General features: G+C 49.7%; 1 protein-coding gene across 4 annotated transcripts in view; it reads left to right on the forward strand.

Moving 5' to 3' along the window:
- ATP8A1 (ATPase phospholipid transporting 8A1) overlaps window positions 1-25,338 on the forward strand; it is a 1,730,029-nt gene that overhangs the window by 947,590 nt on the left and 757,101 nt on the right. For all 4 annotated transcript variants that reach the window (XM_069631739.1, XM_069631741.1, XM_069631738.1 and 1 more), the window contains one exon: window positions 14,381-14,465. In XM_069631739.1, the coding sequence (XP_069487840.1) occupies window positions 14,381-14,465 (85 nt within the window). The remainder of the gene's footprint in view (window positions 1-14,380; window positions 14,466-25,338) is intronic.

Below are 25,338 nucleotides of genomic sequence, written 5' to 3' on the forward strand. Positions count from 1 at the left end.
TCTGTGACCAGGAAATTTGAGTCGAAGCAGAGAGTCTGGGTGTGCTGCTGGCAGGAGAGAGCTGTGCCCCTCTGTGCGGATCAAAAGACAGAAAAGCTGTGTCCAGTGTGATGGAACCGTCCAGCTCGAGAGCCAAGAAGAAAGAAGCTGCCACGGGAAATTGAAACGCTGCAGGAACGCCAGGTGCTGACAATAGACTCCTGGCTGTTCGCAGGTGTTAGAAAGCAGCATCATACTCATATGTCTCGTCCCCTTTCATCCATCTATGTGGGCGACTCCCAACATGGGGAGGGTACCGGAGCCTTTGGCAGCAAAACATTGAGCTTCCCCACACAGGGGTGCAGCCTCTGGTACAGGAATGCCCTGCCGAAGGCTCCCCTCTGGCGCCACACCCCAGTCCCTTTTTCTGCATGGACAGTGTCGGATCTAGCAGCCAGCGTAGAGATTTATTTTAGCTTTCCATTTGCTCCCTGATTTGTTTTTTCAATCTTATTTAACTTCCCTTCGGTGCCACGCCTCCCCTGGCGTATGTCAGCCACTGCAGGATTCACAAGATGTGCCTCATGCGACTGCACGTTCCCAGCCTTGGACCCCCATGCACTCTGTCTTGAGTGTTTGGGGCCTGACCACCGCTTGGACGCATGTTTGGCTTGCATCGCTCTTGGTTACAGGGCATTGAAGAATTGGTTTTCGCGCTGGAGGAAGATATTCCACACTTCTCCTCTGCCCAACTTTAAGGACTTTGTCTCCAGGAACTCTCGTAAAGACAAGGTAGGCCCTCTGTTCAGCACGGCTCCACAGCATGGGGATTCCTTCCCCAGGGTTCCTCAGATTCAGGTTCTGGCAGGCCCAAGGCCTCTAAGGCTACCAACTCCCAAGCCCAGGGGCTCTTCCGACTGCTCCAGGGACAGACATGAGGCTGTCCTGGCTACCGTCTGCCAAGCCGAGGGACTCGGGGGCACTAACGGGCTGACCTCGGAATGACGATCAAGTTTGTCCTCTTCTTCGACCCCAGGGAGTAAGGGGCTGTTGCGTGCCACCTCCAAGAGTCTGTGCTCAGCACGATCCAGAAAGGCTACTAGCACAGGTGCTGAGGACGCCCAGCCTACCGGAGCTCGTTCCGATGTCGTGAGTCAGGGCCTTCCGAATACCATCCGGCAGGCCCGAGGGCTCAGCGCCTATCGGAGTGATGTCTGAGGTCGACGCTTCTACTTTGGGTACAAGACCCACGCTGTTTCCTCTTGTGTCTGGGGCCTCTTGTGGCTCCGGGCTTCTGCGCCCTCTCGCCTAGGGTATGGCACAAGGCTTCAAAATGGCACAGAGGCACATGGCAGAGCCTGCCAGGCCGGTGGCCATCTTCGATCCAGCTCAGGGCCCACCCGTGCTTTCACCCATCTAATGGACTTTGCAAGATGATCCCAATCCCCTTCCCTCTGGAACAGAGGGTATGGTACAGGCATCTGGTCTCCTCGGGGATACATCTACCCATCCCAGCCTTACGTCTACATGCCCCTAGTGCATCAGCACTTTGACCAGGGGCGGAGACTCAGCACCTCGAACGGCCAGCCCCCTAGAGACCCGGCGGCTTGCGAGGACCGCTTCTTCGAGCACTTCCTCTCCTCATGCGTTCCCCTCAGCTGAAGGGGCTCCTGATGGATATGGCCCCGGCCCATCCTCTGGGAACTGCTCCTGTTCCTCTGATGCTGCCGATGCCCGTGCTGGTCCCTCCTCCAGTCCAGGGCCTACCGGATGTTCTGACCCCTCTACCTCCTCCTGTATCACCAACGCTTCCCCCTCAACAGCCGTTGGACCTGTCTTTGGCACCGGACTTAGTGGTGACCCTGTTGGCACCTGTGTCCCAGGGCCCGGATTCCCCTCGATCTGTGAAAAAGGGTGGTAGGGACAATGATGACGATGAACTCTCGGTATCCGTTAAGGCCTTTTAAAGACCACCTTCAGGGCCTGGCAGAGTTCTTGTAGGGGGTCTCACTGACCGAGGAAGCCCCCAGGAGTTGGGAGTGCTAGCAGAGGTCTTTGATAAATTCACCATGATCCCATCTGGCATCCCTCTCCAGAAGAATGTCCTGCAAGTGGCGTGTAAGGTCTGGGAGATGCAGGCACGTGTAAGGCAGCTCAACAAGATGGCCACCGTACTAGACATTATGGGCACCCGTCCGAAACGGCCCCAAGGAAGGGAACAGATGGAGGAACGAATGTCAAGGTGGGACTGGCGTCAACCAGGTACATGGCCTACAGCCTATCCTTCATTTGCGCAAGGCAGGTTCCCGCTGCGTCCATATGGTCGGGGCATGCAATGGCTCCAGCAGCCGTCAGCTACCCCGTCAATATCGCCTACCACCCCTCCGGCCTGCCAGGACAGGTTCTTCGACAGGTTCCTCGGACTCATGAAATCTCCTTGGATGGGAGTCATCCTCGGTGATGCCATCCGGGACGTGCTCCCGTCTACCTCTTTGGCAACGCAGGCCCTATTACAGGAGCTGCAGGCCCCAGTGCAGCCCCCGCTACCTGCTCCGGCCCCCCCAACCGATAGTGCAGGCGGTTCCGTGCAGCCTCCGGCTCCCAGCACCCCTCCAACAGGGCCGGACCCTCCCGACCTCCAGGCGGACCTGGACGAGGAAGAGGACCCGACGCACCGTGGTCAGCCAAGTGCTTCCACGAACGTCTTGCAGGGCTGGCAGAGTACTTGGGCCTTCCTCAACCCAAAGTGAGCAACCAGCAGAGGGGGTGCTTGCCAAGGTTCTCGCGCTGCGCAGCTAGAACAGGGATCCCGATGCAGAAGACATTGTTGCCTTGGCCAAAAAGGAGTGGCTAAAGCCCCACTCTGCCCTGCCGGTCAATCGACACCTGGACACCAAAGTACAGGCAAATGGAGGCGGGGATACACTCTTGCTATCGGGCCATCCTCAACCACACTCTTCTGTGATTGCTGTGGCATCACTCTACTCCAAGTCTCAGTCCTCCTCATCAGCGGCACTGTTAGGCAAGGAGGAGAAGATCTTGGAGGCGTATGTGAAGAAGCTTTATTCTCCAGCATGGGGTCTGGCATGGATTCACATGCTCATGAATATTCCCCATCGTCAGGCTGGGAATCCTCGGTAAAGAAAAAATCAGTATCAGTTTCGTTTCTGATCTGTCTTTCGTAGTAGTAACCAATCACTGATCTCTGCGTCATACTGACCACAGCCAATGACTGCTCTCTACCTAAGCCCCGCCTCTGGCAGCCATCTTCAGATTTTTACTGCACGTTCAAGTTTTGGGATCCTCGTGCTATTGCTCTCGAGCGTTAGTGCTATTTTTTCACATTTTTTTCTCAAAAACTTCGATTTTCCGGTCAAAAGAGCCTCAAGCTCCACCGTTTCTTCATCCGATCAACGGGGACCCGTGTCGGATTCGTCTACGCCCCTCAAGGGTGAAGATTTCGTCGAGCCACGCTTTTGGAGGACTCCAGAAGTTTCTCAGGCTCATCTCGGACATGGCCCAGGAGAAGGGAAGCCCGACGCCCGGAAAGCTGTTCAGGGTCTGCCCTGGATGCCAGCTTCAGAATTTCTTTGAGGACGAACACTCCTTTTGTCTTTACTGCCTACATGAGGACAAGACGCACGTGGAGAAGGACTGTGCGTTTTGCGGCAATATGTCGGAGCGGACCATGAAGGACCGCCATCAACGTCTCGCCAACTGGCTGGAAGGGAAGAGCCCGTCTGGCGAGAAGAAGAAGAAGTCCGAGCGGTCTTATAAGACCTTTGAGGACGCCCCGGCGACGGGGGTCCAACACAAGGCCAAGCACCGTGAGTCCGCTGGCACCGGGAGCGCCGAACGGTCAGGCTCTATGGGCCCCAGGCAGGGCGCATCCTCCCCGGCACCATCAACCACGGGCCAACGCTCTGGTTCGGGTAAGAGGAAGGCCGAGCACCCGGCGAAGCTCCTGGAGAGGCCCCGGTCGAGCTCGAAGGCCCCATCGGAGGGAGAGCGAGGCAGTGACCCTCCCCCCAAGGAGAAGGCGGCGAGCGCACCTAAGGTGGTGAAAGCCTTAATCCATCCGGCCAAGGCCTCTATCGAGACAGTCGCGGCGGCCCTGGCTCAGCCTGTGGAGGCTACACCAGTGGTGGCGACCTCGGGGCTCAGAGTCTCCCTGCCACCGCGGAGGGAGTCCTCTTTTATGCCCATCGACAGGACCCCCGTGAAACCTCCGACGGAGAAGAAAAAGGGGGGGCAGGAGGTCGTCGTGGATTCGGCCTCAACCTCTGAGGAAGAGCTGATCGAAGTCTTAAGCCACGGCGTTGGTGTGGAAGAAGACCAGCCCGTCGGTAGGGACCCCGACGTAGGAGACGACGATAACGTCGAGGGTGCCGACAGGGCCCCTGACCGCCCGTCGGACTCCCCTCAACCAGTGCCGCAACACAACTCGGCGGCCATTTTGTTGGCTATACAGTCCTTATGCTCGGAGATAAGGACGAGACTGCCGTTACCACCAGCGGAGGAACCGCTCCCGACGGGGGACCCAGAGCCAGGCCCTTCTGGGAGCCCTCCCCCTAAGAGAAGAAGGATTCATCCTCCACCTCCTTTTCAGCCATCGCGCCCTGTTCAGCCCTCCTCCCCGTCCACGACTCGTGGGGATGATACGGGGACTGACACGGCCGCGACGGGTACAGACAACGAGGTTTACGACGAAGATCTGCGGTCGTCACCTCCCACCCGGGCTTCCCCGCCCGACGAGATTGGATCGTTTCACTCCATGATCGCCAGGGCATCCGAGCTTTTCCAGCTCTGCCCGGAAGAGAAGAAGAAGGAAGGTTTCCTTTATCAACGGCGCGAGGCCAAGAGGAAGACGGTCCTCTCCGTACCTCTACTGGACGATATTTGGGATGAGGGCCTCGCCCTCCTCAAGAACCCATCCACGACGGCGGCTAGAAGGGATCGGTACGAGAAGAAGTAACGGGTCCCGGACGGGGCCCCCTTGTGCCTTCGGGCACAGCCGACCCCGGACTCGGTCGTCTCTGCGGCGGCCAGGAAGAAAGCGGGGGGGGCGCGGCCTCTACGTCGACCTCCCCGCCGGACGGCGAGGGAAAGAAATTGGATACGATGGGACGCAGAGTCATCTCGTCTGCAGCGACGACGATTAAGGCGGCCAACGCCTTGGCTATCGTAGCCCGCTACGACAGGGAGTTGTGGTACAAACTGGCCCCCCTGCTGGACTTCCTACCGGACGACAAGAGGGCGGATGCCCTAGAGATCTTGCAGGAAGGAGAGGTGGCGTCGGACCACGCCATTACGATTGCGACGGACATCGCTGACACTGGATTTCGCCAGTTGGGCAATGGCGTGTGCCTTAGGCGGCGTGGATGGCTCAAGGCTACTGACTTCCGTCAGAAAGTGCAGACCAGAGTCTTGGACATGCCGTTCGACGGAAACAACCTGTTTGGGAAAACAGTGGACGATTCCCTTCAAGCCATCAAGGCAGACACGGAGACGGCCCGGGTTCTTGGGGTTCTCTAGCAACGGCGGCCGCCCTTTCGGAGCGGCGGAGGCAAACAGGGTGCCTCCAAAGGTTCCGGCGGCGGATTTTCCACCTACCGTCAAGCGGCCCGTTCGTCGTCGCAGGAAGCTTACAGGGGACGAGGCAAGTCAGGCGGACCCCGCCGTCGTCGCCAAGGAGGACAAGGCGGCAAAGCCTCGTCGAAGCAGGACTGAACCGGCCGTGGGGTCGGGCCCCCACCGAAGCACCCCGGTGGGAAGCCGGCTGGCGAGCTTCGTCAGCATGTGGGAGTACATCTCCACCGACCGTTGGGTGCTGGACGCCCTAGCCCAGGGTCACGCGCTCGAGTTTCTAAAGAGGTGCCCGGGCGTCCCCCATGTGGCCAGGAAAGAACATCACGTCCCTCAACTTCTCTTGGAGGTAAAGGCGATGCTCAAGAAGGGTGCCATTGAGCTTGTCCCAAAGAGGCTTCAGGGCTCCGGAGTTTACTCAAGATACTTCCTTGTGAAGAAGAAGACGAGAGGATGGCGTCCCATCCTGGACCTACGACGACTGAACAAATTCATCAAGGCACAGAAGTTCCGGATGGTCACCCTCCAACACGTCCTGGGTCAGCTGGAGGAGGGCGATTTCCTGTCGTCGTTGGATTTGGAGGATGCCTACTTCCATATTCCCATCCTAAAGGGACACCGAAAGTTTCTCAGGTTCGTGGTCCAAGGGCGTCACTATCAGTTCAGAGCCCTTCCCTTCGGACTGAGGTCGGCACCCAGGGTGTTCACCAAGTGCCTCGCACCGGTGGCAGCGCAGCTGCGCCGAGAGGGGATCCACGTCTACCCCTACCTGGACGACTGGCTCATCCGAGCGAAGACGAAGGAGCTTGCCGTGGAGCACACGGCAAGGACTGTCCAACTTCTCACGGACCTGGAATTCTCCATAAACTACGCCAAGTCCCACCTGGTGCCCGCGCAAGACGCACTGTTTCTGGGAGCGAAGCTCAACACAGTGTCGCTTCTGGCCTCTCCGTCGGAGGAAAGGACGAGGGCCATCTTGGGCAAGGTGCAGCGGATGCTGGTTGCGGACGCGGCCAGAGTGAGATCCATCAAGTCCCTCCTCGGAATGATGTCTTCTTGCATTTACCTCATCCGCCTGTGCAGGCTCCGGATGCGCCCGTTGCAGGAGTTCCTGGACGTGCGCTGGATCCAGACGACGGGCAGCTTCGAGGAGAGGATCACACTCGATGAGAGTTTCCGACGAGCGATCCGGTGGTGGGGCACCCGCGTGCATCTGACGGCGGGCATGGACTTCCAGACCCCCGGCCACCAGGAGACAGTGACCACGGATGCCTCCCTGGAAGGGTGGGGAGCGCACACCGAGAATCTGCACGCGAGAGGCCTTTGGCTCCCGACGGAGAAGTCCCTCCATATCAACGTCCTGGAGCTCCGTGCAGTGTTTTGGGCCCTCAGGTCCTTTCTTCCGTCCCTCAAGGGCAAGGTGGTGAGGATCTTCACCGACAACACCACCACCATGTTCTACATCAGGAAACAGGGCGGAACCAGATCCCCAGCCCTGTCCAGGGAGGCGCAGGATCTGTGGCATTGGGCCGTCGCCCAAGGGATGTTTCTGGTGCCGTTTCATCTGGCAGGGATAAAAAACACCATCGCCGACTCACTCAGCAGGGAGCTGCGCTCGTGCCACGAGTGGGAACTACGACAGGATCTAGTGGACCGCCTCTTCTGACGGTGGGGCACACCCCAGATCGATCTGTTCGCGACGGCGACAAACTCCAAGTGCCGGAGGTTCGCCAGCAGGTTTCCCCAGCCGAGGAGCATGGGCGATGCTTTCTCGTTCCCCTGGGAGGGCCTGTTTCTATACGCGTTCCCTCTATTGCCGTTGCTGATCCGGCTCATCAACCAGCTCAAGAGGTCACGGTGCAGGATGATCCTCGTCGCACCTGCGTGGCCGAGGCAGATATGGTTCCCGGACCTTCTGGATTTGTCAGTGTCCCCGTCAATCAAGCTGCCAGTGGACACGGATCTTCTCTCCAGGGAAGGAGGTGCCATCCTCCATCACGACCCGAAGTCGCTGAACTTGCAGGCCTGGCTCCTGCAGCGTTTGGAGGATACGACATACCGGCCGACTGCGGAGAGGTTCTTGCAAAGGCCAGGGCGTCCTCAACTCTTAAATGCTACGGACACAAATGGAAGAGTTTCTCTGTCTGGTGCCACGCACAGAAGATTAACCCTCTACGGATTACGGCGCCCCAAGTACTGCCGTACCTACTGACGCTGGCCAAAGCTGGACTGGCGCACGCGTCCATCAAGATTCATCTTGCTGCGATCTCCCGATACACCAGAACCACGGGGCGGACGTCTTTGTGGTCTCATCGTCTGGTGAAAGAGTTCATGAAGGGACTGTTCAGATCGTTCCCGCCGGTGAAGGCTCCGGCCCCGGCGTGGGAGCTCAACGTGGTGCTGACCAAGCTCATGGGACCTCCGTTCGAGCCTCTGCACTCGGCTCCGTTGAAGTTCTTGTCGTGGAAAACAGCGTTTCTTGTGGCCATCACCTCTGCACGACGTGTGGGAGAGATCCAGGCCCTTTCCTGCAAGGCCCCGTACTTGACTTTTCACGACACGAGGGTAGTGCTCAGGACGCACCCCTCCTTCATGCCCAAGGTGCCGTCGGACTTCCACCTCAACGAACCCTTGGTGTTGCCTGTTTTCCTCCCGTCGCCTTCATCGCCGGCTGAAAGGACTTTGCACTCGCTGGATGTGGCTAGAGCGCTGAAGTTCTACGTGGACCGCACAAAGTGTTTTCGGAAGACGTCACAACTCTTTGTGAACTTTAGACCTGTCAATCAGGGGAAGGCTCTCTCGAAGGCTTCCATTTCCAGATGGCTCTCCGGCTGTATCATGTACTGTCATCAGTTGGCAAACCTACCGCTGCCTGGCCGTCAGAGAGCCCATTCTACCAGAGCGATCGCAGCTACCACGGCGTTCCTATCTGGTGTGCCCTTGCTGGACATCTGCAGGGCTGCTACGTGGAGGTCGACGCACACCTTCACGAAATTCTACTGCGTTGATCGGGATTCAGGAGGAGTCCAGGGTCGGCCAAGCAGTGCTGTGCAACCTGTTCGCCTAAGGTGAGCCTGGTGAGGAGGTAAGAATTGCTTACTGTTGAGTTTGATGTAATGCTTAATGTTGAGCCTTTGCCACCTCCCGTGGTTGTGCATGTGTGTACTGCTATGTATTCTTTATTCATGAGCATGTGAATCCATGCCAGACCCCATGCTGGAGAAGGAACAAGTTACTTACCTGTAACTGTTGTTCTCCAGCATGGGTCTGGCATGGATTCACATGCGAACCCTCCCGCCTACCCCTTTGCGGCTCTTCACTTGGTCAGACTGCCACTTCACGTGCTACCAAATCTGAAGATGGCTGCCAGAGGCGGGGCTTAGGTAGAGGGCAGTCATTGGCTGTGGTCTGTATGACGCAGAGATCAGTGATTGGTTACTACTACGAAAGACAGATCAGAAACGAAACTGATACTGATTTTTTCTTTACCAAGGATTCCCAGCCTGACGACGGGGAATATTCATGAGCATGTGAATCCATGCCAGACCCATGCTGGAGAACAACAGTTACAGGTAAGTAACTTGTTCCTTCCAACGCTTCACTGCATCTTCGTCAAGCCAATGCGGATGCCATGCTGGCAGCTGTTAACCAGAGGCTTTGGCGGGAAATTGCGGACTTCCTCCCAGAGCTTCGGGCGCAGAGCCAATCACGATTCAAGGCAGGACTGGCAGAGGCCATAATGGTGGCACAAGACATAATAGAGTCCACCGTGGCTGGGCCATTTACATTGCGACGGACATGAGGAGAATGGCCTGGCTCTGTGCTACTAAGTTCAACCTGGATGTCCAGGAACGCATTTTGGACCTGCTGTTCGAAGGTGGTGACCTCTTCCATTCCACCAAGGATGAGAAGTTGGATATAAAGAAAAACAGCTCGCAAACAGTAAAGTCTTTATCCATCCTTACAAACACCACACCCAAAAAGGTTGGGGCAGCAACACCTTTGGTGGAGATCCGGTTACTCCTCGAGAGCCAGGCAGTGGAGGAAGTCCCTGCCTCCCAGTGAGGCTTGGGCTTCTACTCCAGGATTTTCGCCATTCAGAAAAAGAGCCAGGTGGGCCTGAGTTGTGCTGAATTTCCACCCTCAACCTCGCCCTACCGCTACAAAAATTCAAGACGGTTACGCCAGCACTCGTAGCGGAGACATTGTGCAAGGGTGACTGGATGTGCTCCCTGGATCTGAAGGACGCGCACCTTCACATCCTTGTTTGGCAGCCTCATCATTCTTGTCTACGATTCAAATCATAGGCTACCATTGCCAATACAAGGTGCTTCCCTTCGGCATCAACTCGGCCCCCAGGGTCTTTACCAGACTGATGAACTCAGTGGCAGCCCTCCTCAGGGCTCAGTGCCACCACATCTACCCGTACCTCGACGACTGGCTTGTCAGGGCGACATCTCCTGAAACGGTGTACCTCACTTCCCAAGCTCTTATGAACACACTGCACAATCTGGCCTTTTCGCTCAATCTCAAGAACTTGCAGCTGCAGCCTACGCAGAGACCGACTTTCTTCTGGGACACGTGCTCCGAGAGAGTTTTTCCTTTGGAGGACAAGATCACGGCCATCAGGAGGGCCACTACGCATTTCCTCAGCAAAGAGGCAAGAAGCATCACCTACTTGGTCTCATGGCACTGGTCCTATTGGCCGTCCCCCACACGAGACACAGGATGAGGAGGATACAGCTGCACTTCGCAGCATCATGCAACCAGGAGCGGGGCTCTCAGGCGGAGATGAACGTTCCTCCTTCTCTTCACCCGGACCTCACATGGTGGTCCAGGGTCTGCAACCTGCAGACGGGCAAGCCCTTCTGGCAACCTACCCACAGATCACCATCACTGCGGACTCCTCTCTCGAGGGATGGGGGGGCCACCCTGGACAACCACTGCATCCATGGCACCTGGACCCGGCAGGAGCAGGAGTACCCCATCTATTGGCTGGGACTAAAGGCCATCTGGCTAGTGCTCAGGGCCATCCTTCCAGTTATCGGGGGCAAGGTCGTCCTCATTCAGACAGACAACTCGACCAGCATGTTCTATGTCAACAAGCAGGCAGGTACCAGATCCCCTCCACTGTGCAGACTATCAGTCAGCATATGGGAATTGGCCCTGGAGAACAACATTTACCTCACAGCCGTCCACCTTCCGTGGGAGTCCAACCTGCAGGTGGACAGGCTCAGCAGACCGGGAGTGGACAATTACGAGTGGCAACTGAACGACCCTTGTGCTGCAGGAGATCTTCAGCAGGTGGGGTCACCCCCTCTTTGCCTCCTGGGACAACAAGAAGTACCAACAGTTTGCGTCCTGGCAGGGACAGGGCCCCGGCTCCCTGGGCGACACATGATTCAGTGGAACCACATGACAGCATACGCCTTCCCACACCACTGATCCACAGGGTGATATGCAAGATCAAGGAGTCTCGCCACCTCAGCCTCATTCTGATAGCTCCATGGTAGCCAGCCAGGACATAGTTCTTAGAGCTGCTCAGCCTCTCAGAGAGACCAACCATTCGCCTTCTGACGGGCCCAGCACATCATCTGGCGCAACAGGGGGCAGGGTCATCCACCCCGTGCCCCAGAAACTAGCCCTCACTGTGTGGTTCCTGAGCAAGTCACGCTAGGGCACCTCAGCCTTTCCCAGGCTAATCTAGAGATCATACAGGGCACAAGGAGCAAGGCTAGCAGGCCCCACAATAAGAATAAGTTGTCCAGGTTCTGTCACTGGGCAGACTCTAAGGATATCAACCCCTTGCATGTACGCTGGACGACATGCTCTCCTTCTCTTTGCACCTCGCCCACTCGGGCGTGCAGGTGGACACCTGCCGCACTTATTTGGCAGCCATAGCGTCCTACAGAAACTCAGAGGAAGAGGTATTCTCCTCTTCCAACCCAATAGTCATGAAGCATTTGATGGGCCTCGCCAGACTCTACCCACCCATCAAGAGGCCACACCCTGTATGGGACCTCAACATGTTCTTGGGTGCCCTGGCGCACAAACCATTTGAGCCGATGGCGTCTGTGGACAACCGGCTTGTGAACATTAAGATGGCCTTCCGAGTCGGCCTCACTTCAGCGTGTAGAGTCAGTGAAATCCAGGCGCTAGTCACCCCAGAGCCCTGTACTAATTTTCACAAGGATAAGGTAGTCCTGCGGACTCGCCCAGCATTTCTACCTAAGGTGCCTTCCACTTTCCATCTCAATGAAGAGATAGTGCTGCCTACGTTTTTTGCTCAACCGAAGGATGAAGCTCAGTTCTGCACTGCCTCCATGTCGGGAGTGCCCTGAAATTCTACTTGAACAGGACCAATGGCTTCTGCAAGTCGGACGCACTGTTTGTCACTTTCGGCCGATCAAGACCGGGGTATCAGGCATCCAAGGCCTCTATAGCCCGGTGGATGGTCTCGGCCATCAAGGAAGCATACGAGGGACAGCATAAGCCACTACCGGCCAACATTCATGCCCACACGGTCGGAGCCAAGGCAACGGCCATCGCTTTCTGCAAGCATTACTGTTTGGATGCTGGCTCTAGATCAGACACGGCTTTCGGACAGGCGGTTCTTAGAAACCTGTTTGCTTAAGGAGGGTCTCCTCTCCACCCTGAGGCTACACTCCGTTGTAATCGCTCATGCAGTAAGGAGGAAAGGGGATGGGATGTAAAGGTAATTATAAGTTACTCACCCTAGTCCTTAGTCCCCTTCCCTTCATACATCCCACCTTCCTCCCCCCTAATAAAACTGGTGTCATTAGTCAAGGTTAATCAATTGTCGACGCGTCTATGAGGACTGAGGTGTGGCGCCGGAGGATGGAGTCAGGGCAGCGCATGCTCCCAGGGCCGCACCCCTGCGCGTCTCTAAATTTAAAGGGGGAAGAAGTTTTCTCTATTGAAAAGTTTTGTCTCCTGTCCCTAGGAAGCGACGCCCATGCAGTATTGAGGAAAGGGAACTAAGTTACTGTAGTGAGTAACTTAATTTTTTCACTATCTGTACCGATATGTAATTTATGCTGTGTCTTCCTAGCCAAATTCCCATACTAGTTTATTTTTCCTGCATGGGATTGAAAAGTGTTATCACATTCCTCATGGCAGCTCCTTTTGAGCCATTACATTCCTGTTCCTTGAGATTACTCACCTTGAAGGTGATTTCCCTGGTTTCTTCCACCTCTGCAAGGTGAGTGCATGAGCTCTAGGATCTATCGGTTAAACCTCCAAACCTTGTTGTTTCAAAAGAAAAGATTGCCACAAGGGCGAGACAGACTTTCTTTCCCCAAGTAGTGTCAGATTTTCATTACTCGCAAACAGTCCTTGTTGTTTTCTTCCCTCCGCCTAATTCGTCTAAAATGGAGAAGTGGTTTAACTGCCTAAACCCCAGAGGGGACTCTCAGTTATTATGTGTCTCAGACGACCAGCTTTTTGTGAGTTACGCTGGGAAGAATGACTTATCCAGCAGAAAGGGCATTACTGAGAGGTAAGTAATTGGTTCTACAGTCTGACACTTGCAGAGAGTTAAATTCATGATTTTCTATCAGTTATCGTCCTCCCCATCAATGACATGCATCATCTTTCTCAGTTTGTTCCAGTTTATTCCCCGTAGGTTTTGAAAATGTCTTTATTGAAGTTGAACTGAAGTGGCACTTGCTAGTTCTTTCAATAGTGCTACATACTGCTTATCAAACCATTCATCATTCGGTTATCAATTGAGTTGTAGTCGAGGAAATCCAGATTTTTTTTTAATTGGTCATGGTAGATCCCCATATTTTACCACACGTGTTGGAATAACTCTTCAATTCTAGTTGCTGGAGTTTGTGGACCATCAAAATTGTCCACTAATATAATCTGGGTCTCTGGATTTACGAATGAAAAGAATATTACATCCTTCATGCTCACTGTCATTGCTACGCCAGTGAAAACTTCCCTTTACACCCCCCAATAAACGCTTAGATTTTCTTTTTAATTAGAAATGTGTTCTTGTGGGTACTAACATCTCATGGTACTGGGTAGAGACCCTGGTCTTGCGTTGTATCCTCATACAGCTGTTCCAAAGATAAAGATCAATCGGTTTCATCAGTGACTTAATCCATGAAAACAATTGTCCAGTTTTATTAGTAGGGAAATAACAATTTAGCTGGATTAGAAAAAATCTCATGAAGAAAATGGGCTGCAAGATTACACATAGATCAGGGCTAAAATTCAAAACCGTTAAGAAGGGCTTACGTTTTTTCCGTTGTTAAAACATTATTCTCTGAACATGTACATGTGAGTTTCCGGTTAGCACCCATGCGAGAGTAAGCACAGATCTGGCCAGGGCAATCCTCGCCAATTACAACTGCATTCCCTGCCAACCTGGGAAGACGTACACTGGTAAAGAGTACACGATACAACCTTCAAATTGCAAGTGAACAACATTTAGTGAATAATAATTCTGTTGAAAATATTTTCATTTTTTATTTGAAATGTTATGAACTTTTCCTAAAAGTGCTTTCTTGTGTACTTTTTTGGTGTAATTGTAAGAGATGAAATTCCTGAGTCTTAAATGTCTATCTAATTTACATGTCTCTCAAATTTATAAATTACTTCAAAATTCTTACATAGAAATGCCAGAGAAATTCCTGAAACCCGAATCGTCGAATTAATTGTTGCCTCCTGTGAGGTGCCAAGAATCTAACTGAGTGACTGTGAAAATGGACTTGAAAAGTAACTTTTTGTTCACAAAGTCTAACATATGTAAAGATGTTTAACACTTCCATGTTTTCGTGTTTTCTAGGACACTGTCATTTATGACCGCCTGGCTGAAAGTTCAAAATATAAAGAGATAACTTTAAAACATTTAGAACAATTTGCTACTGAAGGTGAGTAGGAAATATTTGTATACAGGTATCCGGTGGGACTTTTTTCATAGCACTGTTATTCTAAATATCAGTACTAGCTGAAGTATATTCACATGAGCACTATGACTTTATCATCTTCATGAAATATTTTTCTATCCTCGACAATGGAGATCAGCATTTTTCCATTATATAGTTAAATTGTGAGCAAGAAATACCAACAAACTTTATGAAAAAGCCACAATTTTTGGTTTCGCTGAAGGGAGCTGCCATGCCAACATGATCCGTTCCAATGTATAGGTGCTTATCCAGTCCAGGCTTTTTCTTTGCAATCTGAGACTTTTATTCCGAATTTTATAATAGGAAAAGTGGAGCTACAAATCTCAGAATGCAAAGAAAAAAAACAGGACTATAAGCACCTCCAGATTGGAATGGGTCATGTTGGCAACTGTAAAGCTCCTTTGGGCATGGTTGCTTCCTCCCAGGTCTTTGGCAGAGTGACTGGGCGAGTAGCCTGCATGGGCAAAGGAGCACCACCACAGGAATATAGCATCTCTGCACTCCCAACCTCACCCTCCTCCCAGTCATGTATATCTCCCTGATATTGTGCCATTCTGTGTTGTTTTTCAGGCCTCAACCCATATATTTAGAGGTTCGCTCTCTTTGAAGCTAAGGTGTCACCCCTGAGGTAAAACCACTTTGGCTCTAAAGCAGCACCTATGAATGCAGATCTAATGGGGGACTGGTGGGTTACGCACGGGACATAACTAATGGTGCATCTAAAGAACCACCTATCAGAATAAACTAATGGTGGCAGTAAAGGGCCACCTAGTAGCCACAAATATGCAACCTAAACACCTTTAAGAACGTTAACTGCATCCACATTTCCGTCCCTCTGTTATCAGGCCTGTGATGGGACAGTCTTGTTGGACAGGTAAAACATGTTTAGTGTCCCAATTTAAAATTTGTTAAAAAAGTAGCAGTCTGGTGGATCATTCACAAATTAAGCACTCTCCTCTGATATGAGTGCAGCCTGCATGTCACAGATTCCCTGCCCTGCAGGGCATGAGCACTTCATCTTCTGAGGATGACAAATCATTTGCCATAAAATTGTATAATCAGAGCTGTTATTATGATTACTTTGCTGTAAAGGCCCCATGATCTTGATTTATGCATGGTAAAATTAATGAAGATGTCAGTCATAACTTAGAACTGACAGTATTGAAACCTAAATGTACACAAGTCAATGAAGCCTCTGATGACTTCACACAAGACAACACTAAAGTCAACTTTTATTGCAGCAGTGACTGCATTATGGCCAAGTTTCCATGTCCACCACAGGATAAGATATTCCTGAAAAGTCTTTCTTTGGTGTGGGTTCTTAATACATCTTATTTATATACTTCTCTAGTAAGTATAGCTACTGCATGTATGTTCTCCTGTTAGCAATGTGCCCTGCACATAGTCTTCAACTTCCCACAACTCACTAGCTACTAGCAGTGTGGTCTTTATACACACACACAAGCGAGAGTGAGGTCTCAGAGGAGATGACACTTGGCAGACTGGGTGATAGTTATAAGGCTTTTGAAGTTGGTGCCATCTTTATAGTACAATGTTATGGTCACATATAGAGTGGACAAAAGTGTAGGCTCATCAGGCACATTTACATATGTATGTATTGTGTAGCCAGGTTTAGCCAAAAAAGGCTGAACAGTTCTACAGGCAATAATGACCGTATGGAACTCATTGATATTAAATTGCATACATTAAAGTGTACATCAGAGAACAATGTTGTGCGCCATAATTTAAATGTATGTTTTCCCTCACCCACTTCGTACTTGACAAATGTATGTTCCATCTTTGCGTATTGTGTCTCCTCCTCCTGTGTCAATGCACTGTATCGTGTAAAGAGCGGACAATGTGTTGTATCCTGTGTGAATGCATTCATGAGTGAGATCCCCCCCCTCCACCTCCAGGGTGATCTCAACCATGAGATAATGCTTGGAACCCTAGCTGAAATCTTTCTGTGACCGTTCGGAGTGTGTCCGTTAGATCTTGGTTTGGCTGCTGTAAGAGTGGTCCGGTTGGTGCCCCCTATATGTAATCTGATTATATGAAACTACTCTTGAAGAATGGTGAAGAATAAAGGTTAATTATAATACAGTGTGGCCCTCATTTGGTAATTACTGCAGAAGTACCTTCCGGACAAATGTGTATCGCAGTAATGCTGCTAATAACCTTTCCACAAATCATCTACAATATACAGCCATCACAGGAGTTTGTACATCCCATGCTGTCTCAACACACTTGTGCTACTAATGTGCTCTCTACATATAGCCCTGATGCTTGTAAACTCTCAGTATGAAGTTTCTTTCCACCAATTACACCTGAACACACTCTTTGGTCTTTAATATTTTGTACGTTGTTACAGTATTTTATTTACATTGTTCGATACCCTGATGGGTAATGCTGGCCTTCTTAATGGTATGTGAAAAATTGGACAGCAATAAATATTGGAAACTATCAAATAGTATAGTGTTTCAATTTAGAAACCAAAAACTACAGCTGGAGCTTGTGTAATGTCAAATAGTTGACAATTTCATTACAACCGTTACATCGTCCCACTGATTCGTCATCTGGATAGATATTACTCCAGCACAGCTGATCGCCATAAATCTCGACAGGGGGCGTAGTATGGCTCAACAACACCTTCCTCGGCCCTCCTGCTCCTCTACTCTGGGCACGATTTTGGCATCCATACATATAGAATGCACTACTTCCCACTACCTCAGTACCTTTTTTGAATGTGCTCAGCATGCTGTTTCAGAAAGTTCTCAAAACATTTTTCTGTCGGCACCCTGATGCCTGTCCCCAAGCCGTTGGGTTTTAAAGGGTGCAGATACTGCAGTTGTAATATTTTCATCACCAACTCAAACAGCATTTGTGTAAGGTGCCTGGGGACAGAACATGACATGGAGCAGTGCAGCTTCTGCCAGTCCATGAACACAGGCTTTGAGGGAACGGGCAGCAACATTGGCACTAGCCGCTCGATCCTAAAGTCTTCGGAGGCCGACACAGAAGTGGCGACCCCAGAGAAGGAGTATGAGAGAGGAGGGCAGGCATAAAAAAAACAAGACAAGATCGTACTCTGGTAGTGAGTCCCGTCACTCCTCCTCTTCCTCTCCCCACAAGAAAATGAAAAGCGAGCATAGTCCGTGCAAGGGGGTATCTAGGTTGAAGTGAAAAGCAATAAAGTGACAAATGCTTGCTTTTTCGCCCAGAGACACTGTTATGGCTTCAGCCTCAATGTCGTTGACAGAGCTCCCAACGACTGTGCTGGAAGGAGCTGGTAAGGAGGCGTTTGAGTTGGTTTGCACACCCTCAAGCTAGGCCCCCTCGAAGTTGGTAAATATCAGGGCATCAAGTTAGACTGCTGCCACTGTGGGTGTCAGTGCATTGACTGCTAGCGCCAAGGATCTTGCTCTTTAGACCCTATGTTATGTGCAGGAGTCGAGGTTGGAATATTTTCAGTCAATGAGATCTATTTTCGATGATGAAAGGGACCTGGTCGCTTTTGGGTTTGAGGCGCTGTCTGTAGCGGGGCAGGATCCCTTGATTAATTTTTGAAAGGACCAAACAGAATTTATAGAGCTAGCCTCGGGACTCACAATGCAAGTGGCCTTGCTACATCCCCAGATTTCGAAATGGAGGGGGTGCTTTCTTATACACACACTCCAAATGGCCATTTTGGATGATTGTCGAAAAGGTTGTGGTGGCCCTAGGCCTCAACAACCCGTCGAAACCATTGATGTAGTATGATTTTATGGACAATTTAGGCAGAAGCCTCAGTCAGAAACTGTCCTCCCATTGAACACAGCCATTGCAGACCCGCTTATGGCATTGTGGCAGCATCCTTGTTTGACACTGGCTGTTGACAAGGAGTTTGCTGATATGTATAAGCTGGCATGGGGCAATCAAGCTTTTCTTTTAGCACACCCAAGCCCCTTGGCTAGGCCACAACCGTCAACTGACGACAATTGCCGTCGACTCTTCGGACCGATAGAGAGTGAAGAAAACCGATGCCTTAGCTAAGAATATTTTTGCATCCTGAAGCATACTGCTCAAGGTGGTGTAAGGGGTCTGAAATGCTAGACGGACACGTTTTCTCACAAGTAGATATTTTATTATGCAGTAGGGGTGGGACAAACGCCTAACTCTCCTTATCCTAACAAACCAAAAGCTAAAGAACACGTACCTAATGTCCAAACATATCTGTCCCTCATACTTATGCAAAGAGCAAAATCATATAAGGGTTATCTGGCTGTTAACACTGCATAAAATAACATTTAGATGCATCAAATAAATTATAAACATAATTCCATGTATCCAGGGTTGAATCCCCTTCTCCTGGATCAACGCAGGATGCTTCAAACAGAAAGTTTAAAGTAAGCAAGTTCTTACAATGGCCAAGTTCTACTCAAAGTATGACACAAAGTTCATTCCGTAGGGTTTTCACTTGGCAACACAACTGTCATTTTGTCAAATGGGATTTCTCACTTCTCAAGGCAATGGTCAAAATGCCCATACACTGTTTGATAAACCAAAAAGACTTCTTCTTTTGCAGCACAGTTTTATCAGGATGGTTTTGTCAGGGTACACCAGGACCTGATCAGGAGCACTGGTGAAGAACTCTAAGAGTAGCCGTAGAGTTCTTCCTACCAATGTATCCCTTTGTATCTCTCGAGTAAACTACAAAGGAATCAATCAGTCGAAAGATGGAGACAACACTGCACCAGATCTCGGAGGACACGAAACACTGTTGACTGCAGGAGAAGAAGAAACCTAATATCAGATGCAGTCCTCCAAGTAACAACACCACCAAGTAACAGAAAGAAGAGAACAATGATAGTAGGTGTCTTGCATTAACATGAGTCGGGAAATCAATCGAGGTTTGACTTACCAAATAATGAGGATGAAAAGGTGCTATCAGGGAACTCTGCACAACCCAGCCTATCCCTCACACACGACGGCACGAGGATGCCTAAGCGGGTGCTGTAGTCTCTAGTCCAGTGCCTGCCCCGACAAAACGAGGATGCCTGCCGACATTCGCGCCAATGGCAGTCTCTAGTTTGTGCACCTTGTTTTTGTAGTTATGCAGGTTCTCCCTGAGACAGCGTGGTAATCACTCCATCCAGCTTGGACCAAGGTAGAGATGTTTTTACTGCAATGTGACAGGATTCTTCCAAAGGATTAATGCCAAGGTGTAATGTGAGGGGGAAATCCTGTAATCCCGTAGTAGGAGTTGCAATGTTCCAGAAACAAACAGCCACCTTTTGGTTTTCTTTATTTATTTTAATCAACTTTATTTATTACAAATGAGGCACAATTACAATTCAGAACACATATTGTCACACATGCATTGATATGTTTCGGTTCCATTCTTGTAATGTCCAGCCTTTGTGCCCATAACATTTGTCCAATTCCTGTCCGTCCGCCCCCCCACCATCCCTCTTTCCCTCCCTCCTCCATTTAACTTCTTAACATAGGTTGAAGAGAACACATTCCTTTTACCTGTGCACTTGGGTATTCTTACCTAGCGGAACCATTGCTCTTAAACTCAGCCTATTATCATAGAATAGAGAAATTATGAAGCAATATTGGCTTAATGTAAACCTGCTCCCTCTCTGCGACAAATTCATGAAATGGAAGCCAAACCGCCAGAAACCTTTGGTATGAGCCATTAGCCAGAGCCGTCACCTTCTCCATAGCCATCACTCCCCATAGCCGCACCCACAACATGGCTACCATCGGCTCCTGTTCTTTCTAACAAGCGCGCACTCCTGGCCGCACTCAACATATGGGTTATAAGTGTGGCATTACTTCCTGTGGCAGCGTAACTACCCTCAGCGGTGGCTCCTAATAGTAAAACTGCTGGCTTAAGGGGTAGTTGCACCATTGTAATATATTTGGTGTGGCTTAGGATTTCTTTCCAGTCCATCTCCGCCAAAGAGCATACCCCACTGCATGTGTATCAGATCCCCAATATGTCTACAACCCCGCCAGCATGTTGAAGGATAGACTGGGTTGATGGAATGTAGGCAATGTGGCGTCATGTACCACCTAGCACATATCCTATAAGCAGTGGTCGAAGTGGGGGAAAAATAGTAGTGGAGCTATGGATTTTGTTTAGCAACAGATTTCTAGGGTAGGTCATGAAAAATCAATTTGATGCTGAGTCACCAACAGTGCACAGGAGCATTTCCCAACACATTTTGATGATGCCTTTCCCACTACAATGCAGTTTTCTGCCATTGTAAAAAAAAAGTTATTTAATGCTGAGTGCGCCCATACATGTCCATGCTGTTTAAACCAATATATGCTAGTATTTACACTTAAGAATGTACTAGTGTTTGCTTTGACCATATTACCAGTAAAGGTACTATAGGAAAAACATGTCCATAATGGCAATTGAAACATGTCCTGACTGGCTGAACCGTGTTGGCTGGTGAGGCCGCATAGAAAACGCTCATCATGTTGGTTTTGCCCTTAACATAAGTTTAGGATGGCATGCCACAGTAATAAAACATGTCCATGCTGGAGGAACAAATTACAAATGCCCACACCACCCATATTATGAATACACTTCATGATGGCTTTTCCCTCTCAACACAGTTCAAAATGCCATGCCATGCCATAGTAAGAAAACCTTTCCAGATTTGCCACGTAAGAACACTTATATTGGCTTTGCGCCAGTATAAAATGCAATTCATAATAAGAAATGTTTCATCTTGATGCATATATGTTACTGCATGTAAGACTGTTCATCTTATTTGCTTTGCCCCCCATGCCACCTGAGAAAACATTTCAGTGCACCAATACCACCTTAAACCCCAGCCTTCCACGCAAACACATATTCATCCACATTCACACCAGCAAGCATGCACACATTTTAAGCGCCATAACGAAAATAGCAAAATGAATATATTGCAGTGGTATAAAACTGATGACTGCCAACATGGGGGCTGTTGCTGGGGGCCCACTTGACACGAAAAGGTTGAAAGGCTGTGACGCTATCCCTGTCACAGCTCAATGCATTTTATTTAGGAACTCCACCACTGTACTACCACAAATATTTCCCTCCACTGATTTTTGTTTTTCTGCATGTGTGGGGTTGGGTAGGAAACTGGTGAAATACCCACAAATCACTGCTTCCAAAGCTCATCAACTTGAAAAGAAATACGTTTTTAGGTAACAAAAATAATACTGCTTTTTTATAGACTGTTCAAACCTAGGGTGTTTCCAGATCCTGCAGTAATGGATGGCATTAATATGACTGTATTCAAAAGTACTCATTTGTGTTAACATTGGAAGGATAAAAGTGTGTGATGGTCATATTGGGAGGCTATCCTTTGATTACATAACATTCTCTGCAGTCGCCACATTACCCTCCTTTGACCTATGTATTAAGATTGCATCGCCCATCCATTACATTCTCTCCCAAAGAATGAAGCCCAGAAACTCTCCCTTCTCCCAGCAATCCACTCTGGAGCAACACAATGCATGGAGTGTGTTACAAAAAAACAAATAAATAAATGAAATAAGCATCAGCTGAAATCCCAGATCTAATTTGTACACGTAAATTACTTTCAACTGTGCACGTCCCCAATAAAGTAAGGAGAAGTTCTAAATAAAAGATGGTGCCCAATAGCTTCCAGTTGGCGGTATCTCCTAAGCAATGGGCTGTCCTGCTGCAATGGGGACCATGCAGTGTATTCTGCTTGCACGTTGATGAGACTCACATCAGCAAATCACGACATGCATCCATTTTCAATGATGTGTTCTTTCACTATTTAGGCAAGTACTCCGTTTTGTAGGCTGCTGTCCTTTTAGAACGGGTTGTGTGACAGTGCTATAGGGGTGCAACTAGACTAAAACTTCGGGGCGGGGCTAACCCTTCAAATGTTGGAAGAGGCGCTAACTTCAGAGACGGTGGAGGAGTGGCAAACTTACTTGTGTAGGGGCATCTAACTTCATAATTCATTGTAATTAGACTAGTCTAGTGCAGCTTCAATGTTACAATCAGTTAACTCTCTCCTGTAAGTCTGAAAACACCCACTACTTGCCGATCCTGAAGGTCCCAGAGAGTGAGAGAATGGCAGATGGTGTGCAATGAAAGACTCAATATCATAGCATAGCAGAGTATGGAGCAGTACTCTGGATGGACCAAGCACCTTCAGTGGCTGGAAGCAATAGGGAGAAAATGTAATGTTGGTTCAACCGCAGTTAGTCCGCTATACTAGAATCTCTGGTGCACTGACTGGCTGGTGAGACTATGTCTACCTGTCAAATCAAGTGATACGAGATGGAGAGGGCCAGTGCAGCAATAATGCAATTCTACATGACAGTATTGGAGCCACCAGCAGAGGAGCACCAGGGTACACTAATGTGTCCCTACACTTATTAAAACTGTCCTATTGTAAGGGTGTAAATGTAATCACTTATACGCACTAACATTTTTGCAGTTGAACTCGGGGTGAGATTACATTATATGCCCAGGATCACACACTTACACTAAACAGTAAGGCAGGGATTTTAACCCACTCTGCAATTTGGGCATGGCCACCTTTTTCCACGCTTTACTTGGAACAAATATTTAAGTTTTGGGTGTCAAGACCTACAATAATACCGTCCTATAGAGTTTACTTGCAAAATACACAAATTGCATAGTAAAACATCATGAAAACATGTAAATCCTTATAGCAGCATGTTGGGACAAAATAATATCAGTGTACCTTTTATTTTCCACATCCTGAATGGAAAAGGCAAACTATTTACCCACTTTATTTTCAGCGCTTTAAGGTACAGTCACAATAAAATAAGTTGTGCCATGAACTCACTTAGGTTTGGAGATGCGTCACAAACCTCCAGCGTGTTATGTATGGTTTTAAGAACATTCAACTAAGGACACCAAAGCAAACTTTACTTTTTAGCATATTAAGTTATTAGACATTATGGGTGTGAAGACACATTTTCAAAGGGTGCTTTATTGTGTTGCTCGCTTTAACTGTCAGTCACAGATTTGCAAGGTGACTGGTGGTCTTGCAGTTGGAAATTGACCATCATCCATAAGGCTTTGCTGCTGATGACAAAGTGCCTTAAGGCTGGCTGCAGAGCCTGGGGCGCAGCCTGTGTGTCTGTGACTGTGAGTGTCACTCTGGGAAACGGGCATAGAGCAATGAAAAGCAGCCACAGCCAGACTGATATTATAAGTTGTTCTTTTGACTTGCAAAGTCAAGAACAACTAGAATATTGTTGGTGCCAATAACGAGGCAGGGGCCTGTCGTCCGCTTTTTAGTGCAGAAGACAGGCCCTTGTTGCCCTCGTTATTGGCACCACCAAATGGGAGGAAGGAATTGTATTGCTCTGCCTCAGTCTGCACAGAGCAATGCAAGGCAGGCTGAGTGATGGTCGGTCACTCACGGTCCCCTGACCTCCCGCCCGCATTCCTCGCCCCAATGCAAATATGAGCCTAATTACTGCCATGTGTGGTAGTTGGAGAGGAACATCTCTGTATTCTGACAACTACTAAACTAGAGAAAGATTTACAAGAAATGCTGTTCCAAAATTCAGAATAGGTTATGTATGACGAATGAATCAAGAGAATTACAATCCATGTATATATTGTGCACCACATTTGAAGCAATTGAACATGGGTAATTGCCAAAGGTCTTATCAGCAAAAGTGGCTGAACTACTTAAAACAACATGCATGTACTATAGCGAAAGACAGGCGGGTGAACATTTCTACACTTTCCCGCTATGTATTTGAGGTAGTATATAATAATTGAAGGCCTGGGGAAGGGTAGAGGTCATTTGAGAGCAGCAGTGGGGCCAGTTTGTAAATGCCAACTAGAATCAATAACGCTACCTAAGGAAATAGCAATAATAAAGTGCAGTGCTGCACCGCAAGCCCCCAGAGGTGACGTCTGGAAAGGGATTGGACTCAGAAATGAAACTGTGAAAAGGACCGGCCTTCCCCTTGGCAGAACAAATTATGCAACAAAAGCAAGAGTGTGAAAATCCACCATATGATGCACTCGAACAGTTAACGGACATACAGGAGTAGGCTCCAAGTACAGGAAAGAATGTATGGAGCAGAGCAGGATGTTCCCTCTTTAGAGCAATACGCATTGGGGATTGTGTGAAGGAAGGCCAGTCAGTGGTTTCCAACAAGGTGCTCCAATAATGCACTAATGCTGCACGGCACAGCATTGAGATGTGCTCCAGGTTTTTCACATATGATGGCAGAACAGTTCGTCTGCCAGACCGTGTTTGTTTTGTAACAGTAAAATGTAGGAAAATCAGTCAATCTTGGAGCAAAGGCACCATTTACACAACTCCAGCGCAATTTCTTTTCAGATGTGGTGGGTGGCAGGCCTGCAGTGTGTGTTGGTATTGTCGATGTGTTCTGATAATGGATCAAAGCTTGTCCGACCCATAAGGCAGGATGTGGTAGAGGTGCAAAAATGTCATTTTAATTATCACTACGTTCGGGCGTTAGTGAGCCTTATTGCTCAAGGCTGGGAGAGGGGGCGGTTTAGTGGACTGAATAGTCAACTGAACTGTCCCTCTCAGTCCCTGACCTCGGACAATCTGGCCACCGCATTCCCTACAAAAATTAAATGCGTGGGTTGGGAGAAAGGGTCGGCCTTGAACCGTCCCTCTCTCCCGACCCACACTAGTCACTTGGCTGCCCTGACCTGGCTCCCACCCGCATCCACCCCGGCTTGCCCTGCAGAATATGCTCGGTCGGGGTCTCATGAACCACTCCTCTTCGGACCACTCCTCTGACCACCTCATTACCTACCTGCTGGCAGCGTCGGCAGGAGGTAAAAAAA

The sequence above is a fragment of the Ambystoma mexicanum genome, chromosome 6q (genome assembly GCF_040938575.1).
Source record: "Ambystoma mexicanum isolate Mex_15411 chromosome 6q, UKY_AmexF1_1, whole genome shotgun sequence".
NCBI classification, from domain to species: Eukaryota; Metazoa; Chordata; class Amphibia; order Caudata; family Ambystomatidae; genus Ambystoma; species Ambystoma mexicanum.